Consider the following 20,769-nt stretch of genomic DNA (forward strand, 5'->3'; position numbering starts at 1 on the left):
TCCTCCGATATAACTCACCTCGCACACGGTTACATCTGGCATCATGTCGACATCGTATATCACTATCTGATTCGCGGAAAATCCATTTTTTGCATGTAACACTTGACTATTATAGACAGGCCGTCTCCTTGTAATAACAATCCGAAATAAGTACAGTCTAAGAAAAAGTTGAGATGTAATAAGTACAGGGCATTTTTCCAAGAAGCACTCAAACTCAGGCTCTCTTTTTAGTTACATTTGTTTAGGCCTCGTCGGACTAACCAACCGCTCATTGCATTCATGGGGGGTGAAGTATTTCATATTGATGAGAATACATTAAATTTACACTAATATACCCCCAGGAACGCGAGAAAAAAATCCATAGAGAAAGCAAAATTAGAGAAGCGAAGGCGACCGCAATAACGGACCGGAACCACCGTGCATTTTTCCCACATTGGCACAGCCACATATTCGATCTCGGAAATCTTGGGTCGTTAACGTATTTCCTGATCCCTTTGCTCATCGTCACGGACGACGTCGACGTCCTCGACTCTTTGAATGGAAGAAAGCTACCTCCAGCATCCTGTAATACCGCGTAATTCATCTTCTTCTGCCATTGACCTGACAGGAACCCCTGCGGGGATTGCTTCAGCGCCTCCGAGTCCTTCTCCATCCCTCGACACTTCCGATCGTATCACTCGACGACGAACAAGCTGGGGAAGAGTGGAGGCAGGCCAGGACCCTCTCAGTGGATTTGACACGCATTCTTTCGCTGCCAATACAACGACGACGCCGGCCGTATATACCGTCAACGACGATCCCTTCGACTCGCCAACGGATGATGTTCCACCCTTTTCGCGAGATTTTTCATATTCATCCATCGTGAACCACTACGATGACGGACAGAATGACATGTATATGTCTGGTCAGGCGGGGCCGTCGACTGCTTCATTAATACAGGCCCAGGGTGCTCAGAAGGACGGAGGGAAGGAGGACGATGAAGTGGGGCTAACGTCGCGCAGCTCTCCAAACGAAAGATGGTCGGAGTATCGTGCGAATGACCCTGAGAACGGCGTCGGTGCCACGCCAAGGTCGCGCAGAAGAACGGTCAGATACAGTGCGACGCCCTCACCTTTGAGGAAGACGGGTACAGCTATCAAGTCTGTCTCTCAGAACATACGCCGTATGTCCTTGCGCGTCGTCAATCTTGCTGGCGCCGGCCTGGAAACACAGATGCGTCTCGCCGACGACGATCCAGACGAGGTCAAGACGGAGGAGGAGCTACCTGACTTGACTCAACGTCTACCTCTACGTGGCAGAACGATATGCTGTCTTGGACCGCAGAGCAGGGTTCGGCTGGCGCTGTATAGAATGCTCGTGTATCCGTGCGTCAAATGTTTCTTTTTTGTTCGTCTTGGGCTGACCATTGATTCAGGTGGACGGAAACTGTCATATTACTCTTAATTATCCTCAATGCTATCATACTCACTATCCAAGCCGCACCTTCCTTGACATTGCCAGACAGCGACTCAACGCCCCCTACTATCAAAGGCTATTTTCAAACATGGGAGGACTATGTGCTTTTTGTTCTATTTATTTTATTTTCGTGCGTTCTTGACACTCGCCCTGGGTACCACTACTGACATCGCTTAGTTTGGAAGCTTTTGCTAGAATATGCGTATCTGGTTTCCTGTTTGATCCCGAAATTCCTGCAACCACCCTCTTCACCGTCTTTTCCTCCCATCACGACACGAATTCCACACCTGCTGTGGGCTCTTCTTCTGCAGCAACACCGCAGTCCTCACTCTCCCGCAATCTCTCCATCACCCAGCGGCTGCGCAACTTGAATCATAATTTGAGCCGCCCATTCGCCCTGTCTTCCAGCCACGCGACACTCGTGCATGACAACACTTTAAATGCCCCCGAAAGTGATGCAACTGCACCGGAAAAGTTCAGACACGCCGTTCAGTTCTCTCAGAGTTTTGCGCTCGAGCCGAAGGCTACTTTCTTATCGCAGATCAACCCGTTCCATTCGTCCAAGTCGGACTACGTTCTACTCCCTTTTCAGCTCAGTCTCAAGCAGGCCCATGATAAGACGCACAGGAACATCCCATACCTACGACACAGCTGGTGTCGGATAGATTTTGTGGCCATAGTCAGCTTTTGGATATCATTCATTCTGGCATCTACTGGTGTTGAACGCGGCTCCAAGCACATTGGCATCTTTCGGGCAATGAGTGTTATTAGGACAGCGAGGCTCTTGACTGTCACATCCGGCACTACTGTGAGTCCTCCGATTCCTCAAACGATGTAAATTCAATCAATTTGGTTCCGCAGACCATCATGCATTCGCTCAAAACGGCGAGACCCCTGCTAACAAGTGTTGCTTACTTTGTTCTCTTTGCTATGATACTCTTTTCGTGAGCTATTTCGCATCTTTTTCTGTCTGAATTTTCTGACCATAATTACTAGTATCATTGGCATCCAAGCTTTCAAAGGTTCTCTTCGGAGAGCTTGTTACCTAAGTCCGACACTTGGTGAAGATGAAATTCAGATAGATGATCAATATTGTGGAGGCTATATTGACCCGGATACTCTCAACGTCACCAACTATATCCAGCTGGATGGTACACCTGGGACGACGAGTAAAGGTTACATATGCCCTATAGGGCAAGTTTGTAGGGTATGCCGATGTCTTCCCTTTCCGGTCCGTAATGTATTGATAATCTTCTTAGGAGCAGGACAACCCAAACAACAACGTGGAAAGTTTCGACACTATCTATAATGCGGCTCTTCAGGTCATCATCGTTGCTTCAGCTAACGGAGTACGTACCGCTTTTTTCAAAGATGGCTCGCTGCTCTAACTTCAACCACCAGTGGACGCCTCTGATGTATTCAATGATTGATTCGGAGTTCTTTATATCATGCTTGTTCTTCATCATATGCGTCATCATCCTCAACTTCTGGCTCATCAACTTATTTGTCGCTGTCATTACCAACACCTTTTCTGCAATCAGAAAGGAAACCAAAACAAGTGCTTTTGGCGCTGGAACGTGCGTTTCGATCTCCTTCATTGATGGTCGAAGTGTATTGAATTTCATCCAAGAATGGAACAACTCGCTGACGAGCAAGACGATGGCTGGCCTGCTGCAGATGGCCGCCAGGTTCAACACAGAAATGTCGTCAAAGTAATCTACGAGCATACACGATATTGCTGGGTATTTCTTGCCCTGGTCTCCCTTACACTGCAAGCGACGCGAACTGTAAACGTTTCAGAAGTGCACGAAATGGTCATGTACTATGGGGAACTAGCGATCACATTAATTTTTGACCTGGAGATCGTCCTACGGATTCTAGCTTCCCTCCCCGATTGGCGAGGCTTTTTCAAGGAAACGCAGAATAACCTGGATACCTTCCTAGCTATTGGAACGAGTATCATCCAGATACCTGTGATCCACAACTCCGGCGCCTATCCCTGGATGACTATCTTGCAGCTATTGCGATTCTACAGAGTCATCTTAGAGGTTCCCAGGATGCGGCCTCTTTTGGTACGTTTACTTGGCAATGCGATTGCGACTTTCATCTACTAATGTCATTGCCTGCAGTTGACTGTCTTCGGGAACATGTACGGTTTGCTGAACATGACTCTGTTCTTGATCTTGATCAATTACATTGCTGCCCTTGTCTCGGTCCAGCTACTACGCGGAGATTATACCTCAGACGAGACGGCGAACTTTGCGAACCTGTTTAATGCCTTCTTAAACGTTTATCAAGTGTTTTCTTCGGAAAATTGGACCGATGTCTTATACGGTGCCGCAGGCGCGGAAGACGCGCTGGGCCAAACTGTGGTGGTGGTTATATTTATCTCTGCCTGGATGCTGTTTGCCAATTGTAAGCTCGACTTGTCTGTTGTGGAAATCTTTGGCTTAAGGATGCTTCAGTCATCGTTCTCCAAATGTTCATCGCTGTTATCAACGAGAACTTCGATGTTGCGGAAGAATCCAAGAAGGACAAACAAGTGACCAACTATTACGCGACAACTCATCAAACACAGAGCAGTGCGGGATGGCTTAAACGACTGAACCCGTATCGTTGGGTACCGGCTAACCCCATCAAGGTCAAGGTGGAAAATCTGCCATCTAATCTGATCCTTCCGATGCAGAAGTCGCTTGTTCAAGACTACAGCGTTCCCAAGCCTGAGTCCCCGACTACAGTACGTTTCCTCTTCTTCTGATACTTTCTCTTATCAAGCCTGTTATAACACAGCCTACCGCCGGGTCGCACACAGCTCAGGGTGCGAGACATTATGCAACGAAGTCTTTGAAGTCTTTGCATCAGTTGTATGCTGGAAAGGCGGAATCCAATGATGTTCCACTAGCAACTTTGAAGCAATACCCTCGGGAAGAGCATGTTCTCGATGATGAAGAAACAGAGCGGCATCTGTATGTTTTTTAATGATCAAGGATTCATCCTTCTAATGTCCTTCCTTAGAGAACTTTTGGCATCGCTGAACCCTGAAGCTACTGCGACGGAGGATCTGAATGATGCGCTATACGAGCGAAAGGCGCGAAGGGCGGACTTCATCCGTAATCACCCCTACGTATGACATGACATTTTGGCTCTTTTCCCAGGACAACCCCCTTCGAAAGGCCTGTCAGAGGCTTGTCCTTCCAGCCAATGGAGAGCGCATATTTGGCCAACCCCATTCTCCCGTCGCGCATACCATTTTCCAGACGATCCTATTCATGATTGTGCTGGCCGGAATTGTAGTGGAGATCATCGCTACTCCAAAGTTTCGTCGCAATTACTTCATCGAAAATGGCCTCTCCCGTGGAGCCTGGTTTGACATGGCCGAAGTTGCATTTGGATTCGCACTCCTCGTCGAGTTTCTTATCAAAGTTGTCGCTGACGGATTCATGTTTACTCCGAACGCGTACGTTCATAGTGTATGGAACGTCATTGATTTCTTCATCTTGGCTGGTTTACTGGTCAACGTGACGACCACTTTGATCTTCATCGGAGGACTGAGCCGACTAACGCGCGCTCTCAAGGCGCTACGTGTTCTCAGGTTCATCACACTATTCGATGCCACAAGGACATCCTTCCGGTCATTGATCATCTCCGGCGCCTCCCGTATTTTCGATGCGGCTGTGTTGGCCATTCTCTACATGATTCCTTACGCCGTGTGGGGTCTCAACTTGTTTGCTGGAAAGATGAATACTTGCAACGACAGTGACGCATCGGGATTGTCTGACTGCATTAACGAATACACCACTACAGTGTATGGAAACGCATTCGGTTTTGTCGCTCCACGAGTCTGGGACCACCCCTCACCATCAACGAAGTTTTCCTTCGACAACTTCAAGTCTTCTCTACTTATCCTCTTTGAAATCGTGTCTTTGGAAGGCTGGATTGATGCAATGGGTGTGGCCACCAGTATCACAGGCCCGAATCAGCAACCATCTACGAATGCAAGTGAATATAATGCGCTGTTCTTTGTGATCTACAACCTGTTGGGAGGCGTTATTATCTTGACACTCTTCGTCTCGTAAGAACAATTTAGCTCGTCTTCTTGTCTGCCACTGACGATTGCCACTATTAGGATAATCATCGGAAACTTCACTTCGAAGACTGGTACCGCCCTTCTCACAAAGCCTCAGAGGGAGTGGATCGACTTGAAGAAGTTGATTACTCGTCAAAGGCCTTCGAAAAGACCGAAGTCAAGGCCAACATGGGCACTTCGTGCCTGGTGTTATGACAGAGCGGTGCACAAGCATGGCTGGTGGGCGAGAGTTATGCTTGTGCTGTACATATTGCATATCATTGCACTCATGTATGTGAAACTAGGCTGGAGATAGATTTAGTAGTGACCCTTCACAGGACTCAGACCTTCACCAACCAAAATTTGGCCGACACTTTTCGCAGTAGGTTTTAACAGTCCATGCTTATTCTATGACTATGACTCAAGATACCCTTACTACGCAGACGACTTCTTTCTGGGACTGACGTTCGTCTATCTCATCGATGTCGCAGTGCGATTTCTCGGCCTCGGCTGGCAAAGTTTCCGCGCTAACGGTTGGAACATCTTCGACATAATTTCTGCGGGAGGTAGTTTCGTCACAACGATTATCGTTAGGTTTGGATCAAGCGGGTTCCTGACCCAGCAGCTACAAAAGTTGTTTCTCGTCAGTATCGCCTTCAAACTGGTGCAACGGACGAACAGTCTCAACAAATTGTTCAAAACCGTCATGTAAACGAGCTTTGTCATGACCTTCTTACTTTACTGACCGAACCCTGTAGGGCGAGTATGATAGCAATCGTAAACCTGCTCATTCTATGGCTCGTCTTCTTCGGGTTCTTCGCAATTCTCTACGTGGAGGTCTTCAGTTTGACGAAGTGGGGTTCTGCTGAGAACAGAAATCAGAACTATAACTCCGTCGCGAATGCCCTTGTCATGCTTGCTTTCATGAGCACTGGGTAAGCACTTAGTATACCTCAAACAGCAGCGCTAATGACGCCCGATTTCTTCTTAGGGAAGGGTGGAATCAATATATGCATGACTAGTGAGTGATTTCATATCATACTCTATACATAGCTCTGACATCGCTCCAGCGCTGTTGTATACCCTCGTTGTACAAATGCGTCGTCCTCTCTTTCGGACTCGGATTGTGGCAGTGTGGGATGGGCTTTTACACTCTTTATAGCATGGAACGTCCTAAGCATGGTGCATTGTCTTCGGTTCCCTCATCTTCTTATAATTCTGACTAAGATTCTTAGTATATATTTGTCAATCTGTTTACTGGTACTGTGAAGATCCTGTTTCATGTTGTTGATGATTAATCTTCCACAGGTGTTGTCGTCGACAACTTTTCCTACGTCTTTCAAACATCTGGCGGTGCCAAGTCCATTACCAGAGAACAAATGCGATCCTTTAAGAAGGTATGGGCCGAGTTTGCAGATCCAAAGACGGGTTATCTGCTGAGGAACCGCTTCGCTGCATTCTTTTCGGTTCGTTTTTCAGTCTTCTACTGAAGCTGTCCGTCCTCTCACCTCCAACCTTAGAGACTCAGCGGCATTTTCGAAGTTCGGATCTACCCTGTGGAGTATAACATACCGAATATCATGAACGCCTCGAAGACTACCGGAGAACAGTATGCAAGAGAGGTTGAGGGGACCGATCTCTCTAAATTGTCTAAAGTGCTTGATGGGATCGATTACGCCGCCGTCAGAAAACGGAGAGCGGTCTACAGTCGACTGTTTCACGAAGCGAGTGTCTCTCATCAAGGTGTTGGCATTTCGTTCACAGGGATGCTCACTTTACTAGCCCACCATAAGCTCATTGTTGATCATGAGGCCCTAGTGTAAGCCCCTTTGTCTTTTGTTCAACGGTCACTAAAACCTTCTTGGGCAGATTACAAGATCTCGTTACTCGGACGCGCACCAATAAGCTTGTGACAGACTTGGTCAATCTGGATCGTGTCCGTTCTTTGCTGAAGACCATTTCACACCGACGTCGCTTCTTGGCACACATGGAACAAAAACGGCTGTCAAGATTCGACTCGAAAGGTACGTAGTACACATTGATGCACTCTCCGTTAAACTGATGTTTAAAAGAAATCCCGTCTATCGTTGTGGATACAATGCCGGAGACGCCTCTGTTGTCATCCCGCGATATATCTTCCCTTGGATATGGTTCGGCGCCAGGAAGTCCAACACCGGAACATCGATTCGCTCCTCCAGATATACTTGTTGGTGGTAGTCCTGGACGTGGATTACAAAGGAGCAGTCGAAGGATCAGCGATATCAGCATGCTAGGGACTGATTTCAGTTTCAAATTACCGTATGGATGCCTCTGACTGTCTTCTTGAACCTTTCTTATTTATTCCACAGGAGGGATTCATCCATATTGGAGGATGATCCTGATAACCCTTTCTCGTCATCTATGCAAAATTCTATCTGGGGAGGTCAGTAGTCCATGATCTCTGTATTTTCAACTCAGTGCTTAGTTTCTGTCAACGATAGATCTTATGTCGGAGGCTGTGAAAGAGGAGGGGAATCGATGATATGTTTGTATGAACTAGACACTCATTTGGATCGGACTCGTTAAGGACGGTTTTCATAGATTAGCATGTGTACATTACTATCAGCACATTAGTATCATGACGCTCAATATCGGACCATGCAACTGGATTTGAATGAGGAAAAGAAAAATGCAATCGAAAGCAATCAAACAGGGTATACTACAAACTAACCCCGACCTCTACGCGGACGCCAGACAGCCAGGCTTGGACACAGTCTGGAAACCATCGTCGTCTTTTTGTGTCGCCTCTTTTGCTGGAGCAGGCGAGGCAGGCCGGGGGGTGTTGGTCCCTGAGCCAGTGCCAGCAGCAAGTCTGGCCTCCTCGCGGGCCCTCCACCCTCCTCCGGCAGCGAGACCACCTCCAGGTCTATACTTGCCAGCAGCCGGGCTCGGGCTCTCGGGACGAGTAGGTACAGCACCGACGGTGGCAGCACGCGTAGGTGTCGGAGGCATAGAGTTAGTAGGCGTGGTACGCCTCCATGCGTCGCTCGTGCCATTGGCGCGACTTATCGACGGCGGTCCACGGTTACGCTCTGCCGCACGAGCTGCGCGACGAGCCTCGGCTTCTTCCTCTCGTTTTTGTTGCAGTCGTGCTTGTTCCATGGCTGCTTCGCGCTCAGCATCGCGGGCTTTACGTACAGCAGCTGCTTTCTCTTCGGCTTCGCGTTTCGCCTGCTCTTCTGCGGCGGCTTTGGCCTCTGCCTCGGCGCGTAGACGCTCCTCTTCTGCCAGACGTTCTGCTCATTCGTTTCGTATCAGTAAGAGCGGCGCAAAACAAGTGGAGAAGGTACGTACCGGCCTCCAACCGTCGTTCTTCCTCCTCTTTTTCTCTCTTGATACGTTCTGCTTCTTCCGCATGCTTTCTTTCTTCTTCCTTGGCTTGTAAAAAGGCCTTTCTTCGCTTGGCCTTCTCCTCCTCGATCTTCCGATGAGCAGCGTCCTTCTTCCTTGCAAACTCCTCGCCCTTCTTCGCGATCAGTACATCTCGTCGGGCAGAGTAGTCTGACACCATCCGAGATAGCCGTTTCTTTGTAGCTAGGTCTTCTTGATGACTGATCTTGGCTGCCTCCTTACGAGCGAGTTGGATGGCATTGAAAGTTTCCCTATCGCGCGCTTGCTGTTGCTCGTAGTCTTGAGCGAGCAAAGGACGCTCCTCCTTGCGATACGCACGCTCGAGATGGTCAACGCGCTTGAGAATTACCCGTAGACGCTGAGCAGTCTCTTTCTTCTCCTTCTCCAGCTGTTGAACTTGCATCGTGATGAGGTTCTCAGTGTCAAACTTGTCAAGTTTCTAGCAAAGATAAACGTCAGAAAAAACAAGGGAGTAGGATAAATTAAAACACATACCGCAATGTCATCGGCCTTGATAGTACCCATGGTGAGAAGACTCTTGGCGTATTTCTCAGCCTCCAATTTCTGGATATTCTCTCTCTCCTTGGCTATCCTCTCAAGCTCTTTGGCGCGAACAGATTCCTTCTCCTTCTTAGCGTCTTCTTCTTTCCTCCTACGGCTGATCTCAGCTAACCGACTTGTCTCTTCCTTCTCCTTCCTGACGCTGAGCTCACTCAGAAGTTCCCTACGACGGGCGACTAAGGCACGGCGTAACTGTAGAGCCTTACGCTCTGACTCGACGGCAGTGACCAGCATCTGAAGCTTAGCCTGCTGTTCCTCCTTCGAAAGAGATTCCTTCTTAGATCCTTCCAAGACCCAGAGGGAATTATGCAAGCATAATGCGACATTCCCTAATTTCTTCTTGACAAGCTCCGAGACGGAGGGCTGAACGGCACCTTCTGAAGGCACGTAGCCGGTGTCCTCGCCGCTGATGCCTGTGAAGCCCTCATCGATGAAAACAATGCATCCATCCAGATGATCCACCCGGATATTGAGTTCACCTCGTCGGGCACAACCCATCACGTAGGACTCGACTTGCTCGGGTTCGTAGGCACCATCAACACCTGCTGCCTTCAAGGGTGCAACCAGTTCAAGGAGGTGAGAAATCTTTATCGACGAGTAAACTTCAGAGAGGTGGGAAAGAAGCCGCGACAGTAGAGCCTGATGAAGAAGAGGAAGATAAGAAGAGTAGAGGGGGTCGGAGGATAGCGTTTCGAAAAGAGGCGCTATTGATGAGCAGAGAACAAGCGGATCGAACGTGACTTCGAGCATGTCATAGAGAGACTTGACAGAGGGTGGGGATATTTTAAGGACGTCTCGTGAGAGCTACGATGCAAGTGTAAGGCAAAGCTTGAAATTAGAAACCGAGATGACATACCGCGTCTTTGAGTAGACCTGCGCGCGTTGGCATTTTTGCGAGACCCAGAAGAGCAGTGAGTCGGCCAAGCTTCCCCTTCACCTCATCCTGCTCCTCGGTATGCCGACCTACTGGAACGGCGAGGGCGCTCACTAACACCTGTCCGGCAAGCTTGCTCAGTTCCTCATCCGATTTACCTCCGATGCTCGTAACAAGGGCGTAATATCTAGCCCATGCCGCAGCATGATAAAGGGCATTGCCGCTGACAAGGAATATTTTGGTCAGCTTTTCATAATAATTAGCCATCATAGCGGGACGCGGAGCCTTCTTCGCCATCGTCAACAAGTTGTGGATGTCCTCGACGGAGCGGAATGCTTCTTGCCACAGTTCGAGTTCGACAGACGTGTTGAGTTGCGCAAATCGTGTATCCAGATGATGTTGTAGGGTATCCGGGTCGGAAAGATTTATTGAATGTGGCTGGTGCGAGTATTTCGCCACATTTGAAAGATGAAGTCGAAGCGTCTCGCACAAACGACGGAACTCGACCTTGCGCTGGTGTTTAAGACAGAATTTGAATGCCTGCTGGGCAATTTGCTAATAGCGAGATATAAGAAAGGATAATATTTTGTAGTATTCGAGACGCACCTGATATATCGTCTCTAGCCTTGCATTGTTCTTCAGCGTCTCTAAACACGTCCGGTAGGCTTCCCACACAAACTTGAGCCAAGGAGTGACCACCGCCCGGTCTGTCCGGTCCTTGCTCTGGTCACCGCTCACGGCTCCTAGCAAGATACTCTCCGGCGTCTCGCTCGCTTCCAAATCGTCGACGTCGACGGCCACCTGCACCGCAGCCTTCTCCTGTGCATCCCTAACTTTCGCATCTGCCAACTGCACAAAACGCGTGATGACCGCCTCGATGCTCTGTACACTCGTATTCTGGGCAATATTCTTGTATTGCATCAATCCTTCCTTTGCTGTACGGCCCTTCCGCATCTCGACGCAAAGCTCGATGTATCGGTGCATTATAGGTTCCAACGTCGTGATCGGGGTCGAGCGAAATCGTTTTGAAGTGAACATTTCCGTCAATGATTGTAGGGCTGCGTGCGACTGGCCTACGGAAATCAGGCCTTCGGCCTGTTTCAGCACTGTTTCTGGCTTGGAAAACGGTGCCATATTGACTGTGAAAGGAGTATTAGCTTTCACAATTTCGATACTAGGGCGAAAAGGGGGAGATTACAAGTAAAAAGGGCCTTTCGGATGGCTTTTTGAGTACGACGACAGCGACACGAAAAAATTCGGTTGCTGACTAATGACTCATGTCGCTTCCGAGAGCTAAAGTTTCTGGTAAACACTGGACAGCATACGGCACAGCCACGTTGAACGCGACATATTGCTCGATCTACACGTCTCCTTGAACCCTCGAATGATGCTGCGCCACGAGCTGTGGATAAATTGATTAAATGCCCCCTCATGGGCTCTGGACTTGTAATCTCGAGTGAAATTCGCTGTCCCAGCTTGGTATCATTAACGCTTGCTCATCAAGTGCCTCCGAGTCGGGGAGGCTTCCGTCTTCCACCTATTGTTTCGCCGCAATTCCGGTCGGCTCTTGATTCCCACTACATGAGCGCTTGCTCAATTCTGACGGATCCTAAATGCAACCATATGGTTTCCCCTTGCAGCCAACAAAGAGCTTGCCATTTATCGCTTTAACCGGCCAGGTACCCTGTTAAATAGATGTCCGGATTCTCAGGAAATACGTTTACCCCTTCCCATCGTATCCCCTACAATGTCCCTTCCCCCACTTGGTTGGACTACCAAAGTAAAATTCTGGGAAAACGGCAAGACCTTCCTGGAGGGACAGATGGTACTATTGAGGGGGTGCTATTTCAGGTGTTTGAAACTTCGTAGGTCGGCTCTGTCGCATCGTCTTTCTGATACTTACTTTCTTCGAATTTAGATACTTCAAGCGTCAGCAATGCAGTAGGATACCGGCCATCTCTGTTCTAACTAGTACTAAATCTTTTATCAGCCTCATCCTACACAAGACACGGAATATTGGCAACATTTCAGGCCTTCATTGAACTAATCATCACATCGGCTCTATGTCCACGACAAGAAGGACTCCAGCTATCGTATCGTTTTCCACCACACCTTGCAAAACGCTATTTAGGCGCACGGAACACCGTGCCTTCTAACCCCGGACTCATTTAACCTGTCATTCCTTATCGCGGAACAAACGTAACATGCTCGCTACCTTTTGGTAGCAGGTCTTAGCAATCCCTCGAGAAAGCATCATAGGTTGGTAGTCAAGCTGTGCTACGAGCGCATGATTTCAACGAAATGCCATTTTCGACTTCAAGCGCCATGGTTTATGATGTCAATGACTCCCTTGTTAGCGCAGTCATCTGATGGATGGTAGCATGAGTATCATCAACGCTGTGTTCTGGTGACACGGCTCATATACTGAATCTTCTTCAGCGTCTGTGTATTCAAATGCCGGGCTTTTAGCAAGAAAACGTGAGTCATAAACTGTTGACCTTGTGAGAGAGTGGCTCAAGGAATAAGACCATTGTGCTCACTTTAAAGATTCGGAGGCCGAGCAAATGTTTCCAAGCTCGATGTATAAGGCTCGAGGTCATCAGCATAACATCTCGACCTTGTCGAATTACTATCAGAAAGAGTCTACGGCCCACGGGAAGGCCAGTCGTACCAGGAGCTTGAAAAGCGAAAGCCCAAGAGGTCTTGAATTGTGATAGTTCCAAAAACTGCCGGTCTAAACGGTGTACAAATGATAAGAAGAAATATGTTCATCGTGACTCTACTCTAGGATCTCCGCTGAACGAAGACAGGCGGTGGACTCCTGGAGAATGGATCGTTTATGCGATGTTGAGGAAATGAGTACGTCCTAGTCATTGCGTGACAGTTATATTATTCACTTTATTCTACTGACTATAGTCAGCTGTAGCTATGATTATGTGTCTGGTTCGTTATCAAAAACATGGAATAGTACAAGCTCGCTACTCGTCATCTTCGTCATCCTCCATCTGTGACGCATTGGGCAGAATAAATGCCTGGAATGCCTCGACCATACAAACAATTGACCTAATACAGTAGTCGAAGGAAAGACCAGTTCTCGATTCGGGTCTTCCCACAAGTGCCGGGACATAAGCGATCAACCCAAGAAGCGCAACCAACAGGTTAAGATATGCCGAAATCCTGTAATTCCCGGCGAAGACCTTGCTGCGATAGTTTAGCATAATTTGGAGGATCATTGCTGTGATGACAGTTGCACGTATGCCGGGAGTAACATATTCAGCGATGTAAGAAAACTCTTGTTCTGGCATGGGGGGATGGAGTGCGTCGATTACATGATGCTCCAGAGGTCTCGCGATGTAGTACACGGCGAGCATGGTGCACAGGATCTGCGAAATCACTATCGGAGGACGAACATGGGCAAAGCAAAACATTTACTGACCATTTTCCAATTTGTTCTCTTATCCAAGCGCTCACTTGAACGCTCCTTATGAGTTTTCGGCATCCGTCGTATCATGGGAACAGTTAACAACATCCCGAAGATGCGTTTTCTCGTTAAAGCAAACTCAAGACGAAGAGCTGTCTTGAATATATAGAGGGGAAGTTGGAAGCCTGATATGAAGAAAAACATTACGGTCATGAGAAGCACGAACTTGGTGGACACCTCAGATCTGGATCTGAGGAATTGGCCCAGATCGAGGCATGATTCAATAGCTAGAGCAGAGGCTCGAAGTAAAGCGCCGGTGGTGCTGATGGAAACGGTGTGATTCCGAGTGAACCAATATAATAGCTCGAAAATGTAACGCGAAACTTTCGCGACACCCCTGTTATCGGCTCTTGGTCAACCTTCTGCCCGGCGTTAAGAAACCAGACTAGCTTACAGGGTCAGAGTGATAAAGGATCTTCGCCTTGGATGAGATTCGTCATCGAACCTAACGCCTCGGAGGCCGTCTGACGGAAGTAAGTAGGATGAAAATCTTCAGGCAAAGAAAAACGAACTGATCTGTTCGGCAAAGTCTTGGAGCATGGTCTTTTCAAAATCAGTTCGGTTGTGGTAGTTGTAGACGCCAAATGGTTGAGGAATGACAGTGCTTAAGAGGTGTTTTCCAGGCGATCGCCCAGAGAATGAGATACGCCACGTTATGTCCATCAACTCCGGTACTAACAAAAGGTCAGCCATAGAAACCTTGAATCCGCATTGAGCTCACCTTCTAGAACCTCTACAAGCCCATCTGCTGCGACAGAGCAGTTTTCCCTACTGACCGGGATCGGAATGATATCCTGTATTAAATGAAATTTAAAATAGAATTGTACAAGCTGTGATCGTAACTCGCCTTTGGGCCAGCAGCAGCGGGAACGGTATTCATGAACGGTCCATATGCCCAGCATCTCTCATATTCTCCATCTTCATTGGGCACCTCCAACTCTAGAGATGTCCGAAGGACACCACCGTCGGAAAATGAAAGATCCTTACAGAACTTTCTGCTTGGTTTTGCAGACGTCCCAGGATATTATCCGCACTATTCGCAATAGTCAGCACAGTTTCGTTACAGCAAAAGTAAAACAGACAGATGTAGAGCGAAGACTTTGGTGGGCCTTGTCGTAGGCTTCCTTGTCGAAGACATGCGTCTCGTCTACTACATGAAGCTTCGTTCTAATTTGGAGTGGATGAATGATTGATTTCTCGCCACAATGAAGACATAGATTCACCTTGTCACGACGTGAGGGTGGTTTTTGTATGCAGGGATATTATCCTTCATCTGCTTCAGCTTCGCTCGGACAGAGTCGGGGTCCATTGTTGCAATGTCCTCCGATGTTGATGAAGCTTGGTCAGTAGTATTGACAGAAGAATTACCACATTGACTTTGGATCTCAGAGAATTGGAGAAGGGGTACTGATATTCCGAACGAATCCACGGCAAGGTCGGCAACGGTCTTGTCAGCATAGAAAGATGACCCGAGGGGAAACCTGGTTGTACGCTGAGTGTTGTAATTCATGATGATGATATACATATGCTTACGGCCAAGGGCGGACAGGCGGAAGATTGTCATAAACCGCATCAGGCATCCAGGAAGAAAAGTTTGTTACGTGTTTCAGGAGTGACTTGGAGCTTGGGATGAGTACGAAAGTACCTCTAAAGTCTGAAGTTGTAAGGTTTTTATCTAGGCTATGATAGAATTGAGCATCCATGACTCGATCAAAAACAGAATTAGCAACGCACAATCTGGAGGTAGGAATTTGGAATTTCACGTCGGCCAATACATTTTTATCCTTGAAACTAACTCTGCGGAAGGCGATATCGGAATAGAGAGGGGTGTAGAGCAGCTTTTTGTCGCCTTTAAGGTATGTTTCGTAGTTTGGATCATATTTGTCGACCACTTGATACACGATTTCCTTGACTTTGTTCCCCATGTCGAGAGGAAATCGGAAAGTGATGTTGTCCAAATATTCTTCGTCTTCTATGGTAGAAGAGAGTCTTCTTCTCCATTCCTCCTCCTCCTCCTTGGACGCACGTAACCAAACAGAAACAGCAATGTCGAACTGCTGATTGTCATCAATCAGCGGTCGCACTACCGCCTGTTCCTCCAACGAACCATTCCGATATAGTGCCCTGTGAGGATGGCGCGCCTTATCTACAAATGCGGTGCCGAACTTGTGAATTGTCACGCAAACAAGCAGAACTATCAAAAGTCCGAGGATGACCGCGGTCCATTTGCAGCAGCTACGTGCCGACTTTTGACGACGCGGTACTCCCGGATCGAGTTTGAGCGGGTAAGACGCATTTTCAGTTGGTGAAGAAGGCATGACTGAAGATACGGCATCACGTTGTTCTCTTGGATTGCCTTTTGAATGCTTTCCAGCGCTTCATACCTTGGAGACATCATGATGGCGACCCGGTGCCGTTCAGATGTGGTTGTGCAATTGATCAACTTTGACTCAACCGTGATGATGAACAGAGAACCTAGATTCCTATCTTTCAATTCCCGCTTTCTGACGGAATCTTTCAATGAGTGATGACTGGATCATTGTTTCAGATTTCTTCCAGTGAGTGTATTATTCTCCACTTACTGGTGGTGAATCTGGGGCACGGCCAGCCGGGAACATGTGATGTCTCATCAGAGGCCAGAGCACAGCCAACCAAGTTAAGAGGGAGGAAGGGTGGGAAATAGCAAAGCAGAGTTGCCTCTAAGGAATTAGACGCACTCTCAATCGTGACGTCAAGAGTGTGAAGTTCGAAGTTCGAACGAAATTTCGGATACGGGGAATCGAACCGCGTATCTGTGAATGAGAGGCGGCAATGTTAGCCGTTATACCATATCCGATTGGTTGGGTGGATGAGACAATGTTATTAGGTCTTTTGGTTTACTGACCGATACACCACAAGTGTTGCCGCGGCTCGGCTCAAAGCGGCTTAAGCGAGCAAGCCGAACTCTGCCGAGCTTGAGCCTTACGTCGGCTCTAGCCGGGCTCGAGCTGCTTTAGCCGGACTGCACTGATCTTAAGGTCAATGTCTCCAACAAACCTCAAGGCTGTTTGAGGATGGAAAAATGGCAGAGAAAGCGAATGTTGCTGCGAACGTGTGTTTCTATATTATTCATACGAACGATCCTGTGACTTCACTTTGTCCTCGCCATCTTCGCATTCACCTTCGCCTTCACTCCCGCCTCCTAATCATCCCAACAGACACTCAGGACTGCCAAATTCCGTCCGTACGCGAACTCTTCAGCCCTGGAATCTTCCTTCCTGACCCTGACCCCTCCAGACCCACGAATCTTTGTTTCGGGCCAGGCGTTGGCCCACCTCATCACGCCCTCCATCTGGAATCCCAACCTCTTCGCTGTTACCATACTAGGCGCGTTCGATGCGTTTGCCGTCCAGACAACTCGCCGCAGACCTAATCCACCATCTGCAGGAAGGTTTAGTGCGTAATTCATCAGGATCCCGACAGCGTTAGATGTGACATGAGTCCGCTGAAATGCTGGTAAGATCATCACGAAGCCAATTTCTGTCACTAGATCCTCGACGGAGGAGTTTTTGTACGTGATGATCCCCGCGTAGGCGTGTTCAGATTTGGACTTATCGTAAACGGCGAATGCGGTTTCCCCCGCGCCGTTTTTGATTCTTTTCTCCCAAAACGACGTGATGAGTTCTTGCTCATTGGTAAACGGGCCGACAGGGAGGAAATCATAGAAAGAAGCTGGAGGAGCGGCATCGACGTGCAGTTTTGGGTGGACGGAGATCTGAGATAGCGTGAGTGTGGATCAGTGATAGATGGATCAGACTAACATCAAATGGCACGAGTTTCACGCGTTCGTTTTCCAAGACTGGGGAAGTAGGAAACAGAAATTGGTGGCAGACATCTGGTTCGCGGGAAGGTGCAGAGACTTATGTCAAGGCACCTTTATAGATTAACAACCGTCTGACTCGAGTCGCGGAGTAGCCTTGCGACACGGATATCCGGATTCCCGATGACTTCCGAGTGGTTGAAAGGCAATATCGTGGCTAGTACTAACTTCTAGATCTACGCTGGATTTACGTCCGTAAGCAAATTCCTCAAATATAAGAACAGCGGGGCACTAACCTCCGATGTGAATGCCAAATTATGTCAAAGCAATGCGTCAGGACCCAACTAGAGTAACGTGCACAGAAAATGCTCGAATTTCGTGCTTTGGCATGTTCACATAAGAATGAAAAACACGAGGAAATCCAGGGGGCTTGAGTCTTCAATTCACATACACGGCGACTCCAGCAGTGTCCTATCGTTTTGAAATCTTCACATTCTCCTGGTTAATTAAGGATCTTAGATGATGGGGTACTGCTGTACCATCGAATAAGGAGTGGAGGGAGAGTTGGCAGTAAATGCCCACCAATTTTGGGGCGCCAAAATCTTTCTCTTTTTATTCTTTTTGCTCCTTTTAGAGCGCGCGACACCCAGTGAAATAGACAGAAACCGGTCTTTTTCAGTGAAAGGACTGCCAAGGGAACACCTTTTCAAAAATTAAAGTGTTTGATGTTTCGGTGATCATGGAATATCGTCATCAGTACCACAACAAAGTGCTAGGGACTTCATGTACCTTTCAGACGACTCCATAAGAAAAAAGCCCTCGGAAGGCTCGGCCCGTGACTCTCACGTACGTTGTCATCACTACAGACACAGAACCTATTTCCTTGTCTGCAACTGAAGACCTTTCCGAGTCATTGTGAGTAAAGTTCCTTAATACGTGTTCAGAACATTCACTAAGCCATCGCTCAGATCCTGTGCAAATGCTCTATGAAACCCCAATGCAAAAGTGTCGGACTCTTAAAGGATGCTACTTCTCAGCATCCGAGTATTTTTCCCTGTGAAATCTCCGCAGTGATGCAAAGTTAACCGCGCACGCCAACGAGAGACGTAAAACCGCATACATGTACGCCACAATCCAGTCCCTCGACCCCTGGAAATTCCAGCAATTACCAAAAGTTTTGTCATCGAGGTTCATAAATGGGGTTTGTCAACTGTCAGACATGTGGGCCTTCCGTTTTTCCTTCTCGGTTAGTTAGCTGCTACGTGTGAGGAGCTTACCTACGGGCTCCGGACGTCGTTGTCCAAGATGGACGTCCAGGAATACACCGCTGTTGCGTTCAATGTATATGCGTCGAGATATGCTAGTAGTAAGTCATTGTTCCCTTGAAGTGTGTTCTATTTTCGTTTTGATGTTCATATTTCAACAGTTGCCGGCTACGTGGTAAGCTAGACTTTACCATTTATGAGGCATATGAGATGCTCATCGGGTTAGCTCATGCTCTACGACCACACATTAACGTTCGACGAGGAGGTTAGGTTCATATGGGCGGCTCCGTGGACGTTACCGAAGACACTCTTTCTTATCATTCGTTATTTCGTCCCAGCCTTCGTCCTTATCCACCTCTGCCGTAAGTTTCCTCAGGATCAGTCTACGGTCATTCAGGGTGATTTGACGTGTGGATAAATTTCGCAGAGCTGACAGGACTGAGCACCTTCTCAGATACAGTGGGTCTTTCCTTCGGTTTAGCGTATATATACTATCATAATACTGATGGTTCCCCAGTTGTAAGTCTTGTCGGTTTACATGATCTCCGAACTTGATACTAGTAATGGATTAGCTGTAAAGTTTGGTTTAATGTATCCGTAAGTTTTCGTCTCCATCGTTGAACAGGGCTATCTCTGATGTGTATCTGTAGGCTTCCATGGGTATCATCACCATCGCCATAGGAAATTGTAAATCATCCGACATATCACATAGTATTAATCCTATTCTCATCTGTCCTACGCAGTCCTAGCTCTTATGCATATATGGAATCTCTGGGAGAGAGGCGGACGGCTAATGATCCTAACGTCATGTTTATTCGTGGCAACCCAGATAGCCAACCTCATCTGCCTGACATTCTCCCTTGTACATATCACCGGTGCGTCCTGTACCAGCACGGAGCGGTTAGACTCCCAAACTTACCTGCGGCCCCATTATCAGAATCTGTCTACTTCAATCCCACTTTCTCAATGTGCATGCTAACGGATCGCCACTCGGCAGGAATCATTTGGGCACCAGGGGTATGACCATATTCTTACTGTCCTGGAATTTCGGTCTGACGCCCTTTCGGGTGCTACCTTAGGTGGCGTTCGAAGCTGTCATTTTTTCCGCTCTATTCTGGAACGCGCTCTCCCGACCTCGGTATCTAGAGGATGATTTCACTAAAATCCTTTACAGAGATGGATTCGCGTATATTCTGGTTAGTTCTCGGCTCTATTCGCATGTTAGTACCATGTTCTAATCGCCTTCCCATTCCACCTAGGTTGTCTTTGGTCAGTCCCCTGAGCCATCTCTCTGGGTCTTTTCGTTGCCATGCTAAGCGCCGCCTCAGTTCTTCGATTAATGAATCTCATTCTATCTTTTGTTGCACCGGTAAGACACCATCGTCGGGTCCGCTCTATGTACTCACGTCCCTGTTCAGCTCTCCCTTATTTTTCTGGGAATATTGTGTGTTCTTCTACTCCTCGCGTAACAGGCCGAGCTAACTATCATCAAAACAGTTTTATTTGGTGTTCGACCACCATGACAGTGACGCGGCTGGTTCTCGACGTCACTGGGATGGCCGAAAAGAGGACTTTACATATGTTCCAGGTCGAACTAACACGGTTTGAATACAATGATGAGGACGGTGAACCATAAAGTTGAAAACACTCAATGACTAGGGACCAAGCAGGACATGATACCACGTATTTAGTTGTCAGTTAGCATAAAATAATACCCGTATTGTTCGGTATATATTGATAAAAATTGTATTTTAGAGGTCCTAGCCTGACGATTATGCGTGAATGAAGATAATAGGCAAAGACTTGCTAGTGGAACAATGATACTGTTACAAACTGATGTACGTGGATGGGTGGCAAGCAACAGTTGGTGTAAGTTTG

General features: G+C 47.8%; 6 protein-coding genes and 1 pseudogene across 7 annotated transcripts; 2 read left to right on the top strand and 5 right to left on the bottom strand.

The window, feature by feature from the left end:
* Positions 1-499: 499 nt before the first annotated feature.
* Positions 500-8,080, top strand: EV420DRAFT_1745469 (Ion transport protein-domain-containing protein). The gene is made up of 26 exons (XM_060480132.1): positions 500-1,364; positions 1,415-1,585; positions 1,633-2,263; positions 2,317-2,399; positions 2,452-2,662; positions 2,715-2,804; positions 2,857-3,032; positions 3,086-3,527; positions 3,585-3,870; positions 3,921-4,192; positions 4,246-4,421; positions 4,471-4,579; positions 4,611-5,527; positions 5,582-5,812; positions 5,860-5,903; positions 5,965-6,229; positions 6,280-6,456; positions 6,513-6,542; positions 6,592-6,703; positions 6,757-6,781; positions 6,830-6,987; positions 7,042-7,340; positions 7,391-7,545; positions 7,594-7,819; positions 7,870-7,943; positions 8,002-8,080. The coding sequence occupies exons 1-26, from the start codon at positions 538-540 to the stop codon at positions 8,040-8,042; spliced, it is 6,228 nt and encodes a 2,075-aa protein (XP_060334350.1). The 5' UTR covers positions 500-537; the 3' UTR covers positions 8,043-8,080.
* On the bottom strand, positions 8,081-11,651 carry EV420DRAFT_1329560 (translation initiation factor eIF3a). The gene is made up of 6 exons (XM_060468796.1): positions 11,545-11,651; positions 10,953-11,485; positions 10,329-10,901; positions 9,407-10,276; positions 8,855-9,350; positions 8,081-8,796 (listed from the first exon to the last, which is right to left on the bottom strand). Exons 2-6 carry the CDS (start codon positions 11,478-11,480, stop codon positions 8,240-8,242), a joined length of 3,024 nt encoding a protein of 1,007 aa, XP_060334351.1. The 5' UTR covers positions 11,481-11,485; positions 11,545-11,651; the 3' UTR covers positions 8,081-8,239.
* A 1,530-nt stretch (positions 11,652-13,181) lies between these two features.
* EV420DRAFT_1521460 (uncharacterized protein) lies at positions 13,182-15,228 on the bottom strand. Its single transcript, XM_060472222.1, has 8 exons — positions 15,051-15,228; positions 14,910-14,994; positions 14,675-14,818; positions 14,549-14,621; positions 14,340-14,501; positions 14,222-14,291; positions 13,783-14,164; positions 13,182-13,729 (listed from the first exon to the last, which is right to left on the bottom strand). The coding sequence occupies exons 1-8, from the start codon at positions 15,134-15,136 to the stop codon at positions 13,325-13,327; spliced, it is 1,407 nt and encodes a 468-aa protein (XP_060334352.1). The 5' UTR covers positions 15,137-15,228; the 3' UTR covers positions 13,182-13,324.
* Positions 15,229-15,356: 128 nt separating this feature from the next.
* EV420DRAFT_1264920 (uncharacterized protein) lies at positions 15,357-16,145 on the bottom strand (the record flags this gene model as incomplete). Its single annotated transcript, XM_060467248.1, has 3 exons — positions 15,357-15,507; positions 15,562-15,665; positions 15,717-16,145. 3 exons carry the CDS (start codon positions 16,143-16,145, stop codon positions 15,357-15,359), a joined length of 684 nt encoding a protein of 227 aa, XP_060334353.1.
* Positions 16,146-16,591: 446 nt separating this feature from the next.
* On the bottom strand, positions 16,592-16,663 carry EV420DRAFT_t93 (annotated as a pseudogene). Its single transcript has one exon. The product of its transcript is annotated as a tRNA-OTHER (tRNA).
* Positions 16,664-16,823: 160 nt separating this feature from the next.
* EV420DRAFT_1731635 (acyl-CoA N-acyltransferase) lies at positions 16,824-17,687 on the bottom strand (the record flags this gene model as incomplete). Its single annotated transcript, XM_060479928.1, has 2 exons — positions 16,824-17,581; positions 17,628-17,687. Coding segments are annotated over 2 exons (633 nt in total), but the record flags the coding sequence as incomplete, so codon positions are not given.
* A 1,244-nt stretch (positions 17,688-18,931) lies between these two features.
* EV420DRAFT_1761248 (uncharacterized protein) lies at positions 18,932-20,527 on the top strand (the record flags this gene model as incomplete). The annotated part of the gene is made up of 12 exons (XM_060480652.1): positions 18,932-18,992; positions 19,053-19,066; positions 19,118-19,253; positions 19,319-19,410; positions 19,542-19,578; positions 19,635-19,766; positions 19,829-19,908; positions 19,971-20,087; positions 20,151-20,160; positions 20,220-20,260; positions 20,310-20,335; positions 20,389-20,527. 12 exons carry the CDS (start codon positions 18,932-18,934, stop codon positions 20,525-20,527), a joined length of 885 nt encoding a protein of 294 aa, XP_060334355.1.
* Positions 20,528-20,769: the final 242 nt, after the last annotated feature.

Source organism: Desarmillaria tabescens, assembly GCF_030435595.1.
Source record: "Desarmillaria tabescens strain CCBAS 213 chromosome Unknown EV420scaffold_8, whole genome shotgun sequence".
In the NCBI taxonomy this organism is placed as follows: Eukaryota; Fungi; Basidiomycota; class Agaricomycetes; order Agaricales; family Physalacriaceae; genus Desarmillaria; species Desarmillaria tabescens.

Coding starts and splice junctions, on each gene's coding strand:
- EV420DRAFT_1745469 (XM_060480132.1), top strand. CDS start 538: ATGGAAGAAAGCTACCTCCAGCATCCTGTAATACCGCGTAATTCATCT. Junction 3,033..3,085: donor AGTGCTTTTGGCGCTGGAAC/GTGCGTTTCGAT, acceptor ATTTCATCCAAG/AATGGAACAACTCGCTGACG. Junction 4,193..4,245: donor AGCCTGAGTCCCCGACTACA/GTACGTTTCCTC, acceptor GTTATAACACAG/CCTACCGCCGGGTCGCACAC.
- EV420DRAFT_1329560 (XM_060468796.1), bottom strand. CDS start 11,480: ATGGCACCGTTTTCCAAGCCAGAAACAGTGCTGAAACAGGCCGAAGGC. Junction 10,277..10,328: donor CAGGTCTACTCAAAGACGCG/GTATGTCATCTC, acceptor CTTGCATCGTAG/CTCTCACGAGACGTCCTTAA. Junction 9,351..9,406: donor TCAAGGCCGATGACATTGCG/GTATGTGTTTTA, acceptor TATCTTTGCTAG/AAACTTGACAAGTTTGACAC.
- EV420DRAFT_1521460 (XM_060472222.1), bottom strand. CDS start 15,136: ATGGACCCCGACTCTGTCCGAGCGAAGCTGAAGCAGATGAAGGATAAT. Junction 14,502..14,548: donor GCTTGTAGAGGTTCTAGAAG/GTGAGCTCAATG, acceptor ACCTTTTGTTAG/TACCGGAGTTGATGGACATA. Junction 13,730..13,782: donor AGAGAACAAATTGGAAAATG/GTCAGTAAATGT, acceptor GTGATTTCGCAG/ATCCTGTGCACCATGCTCGC.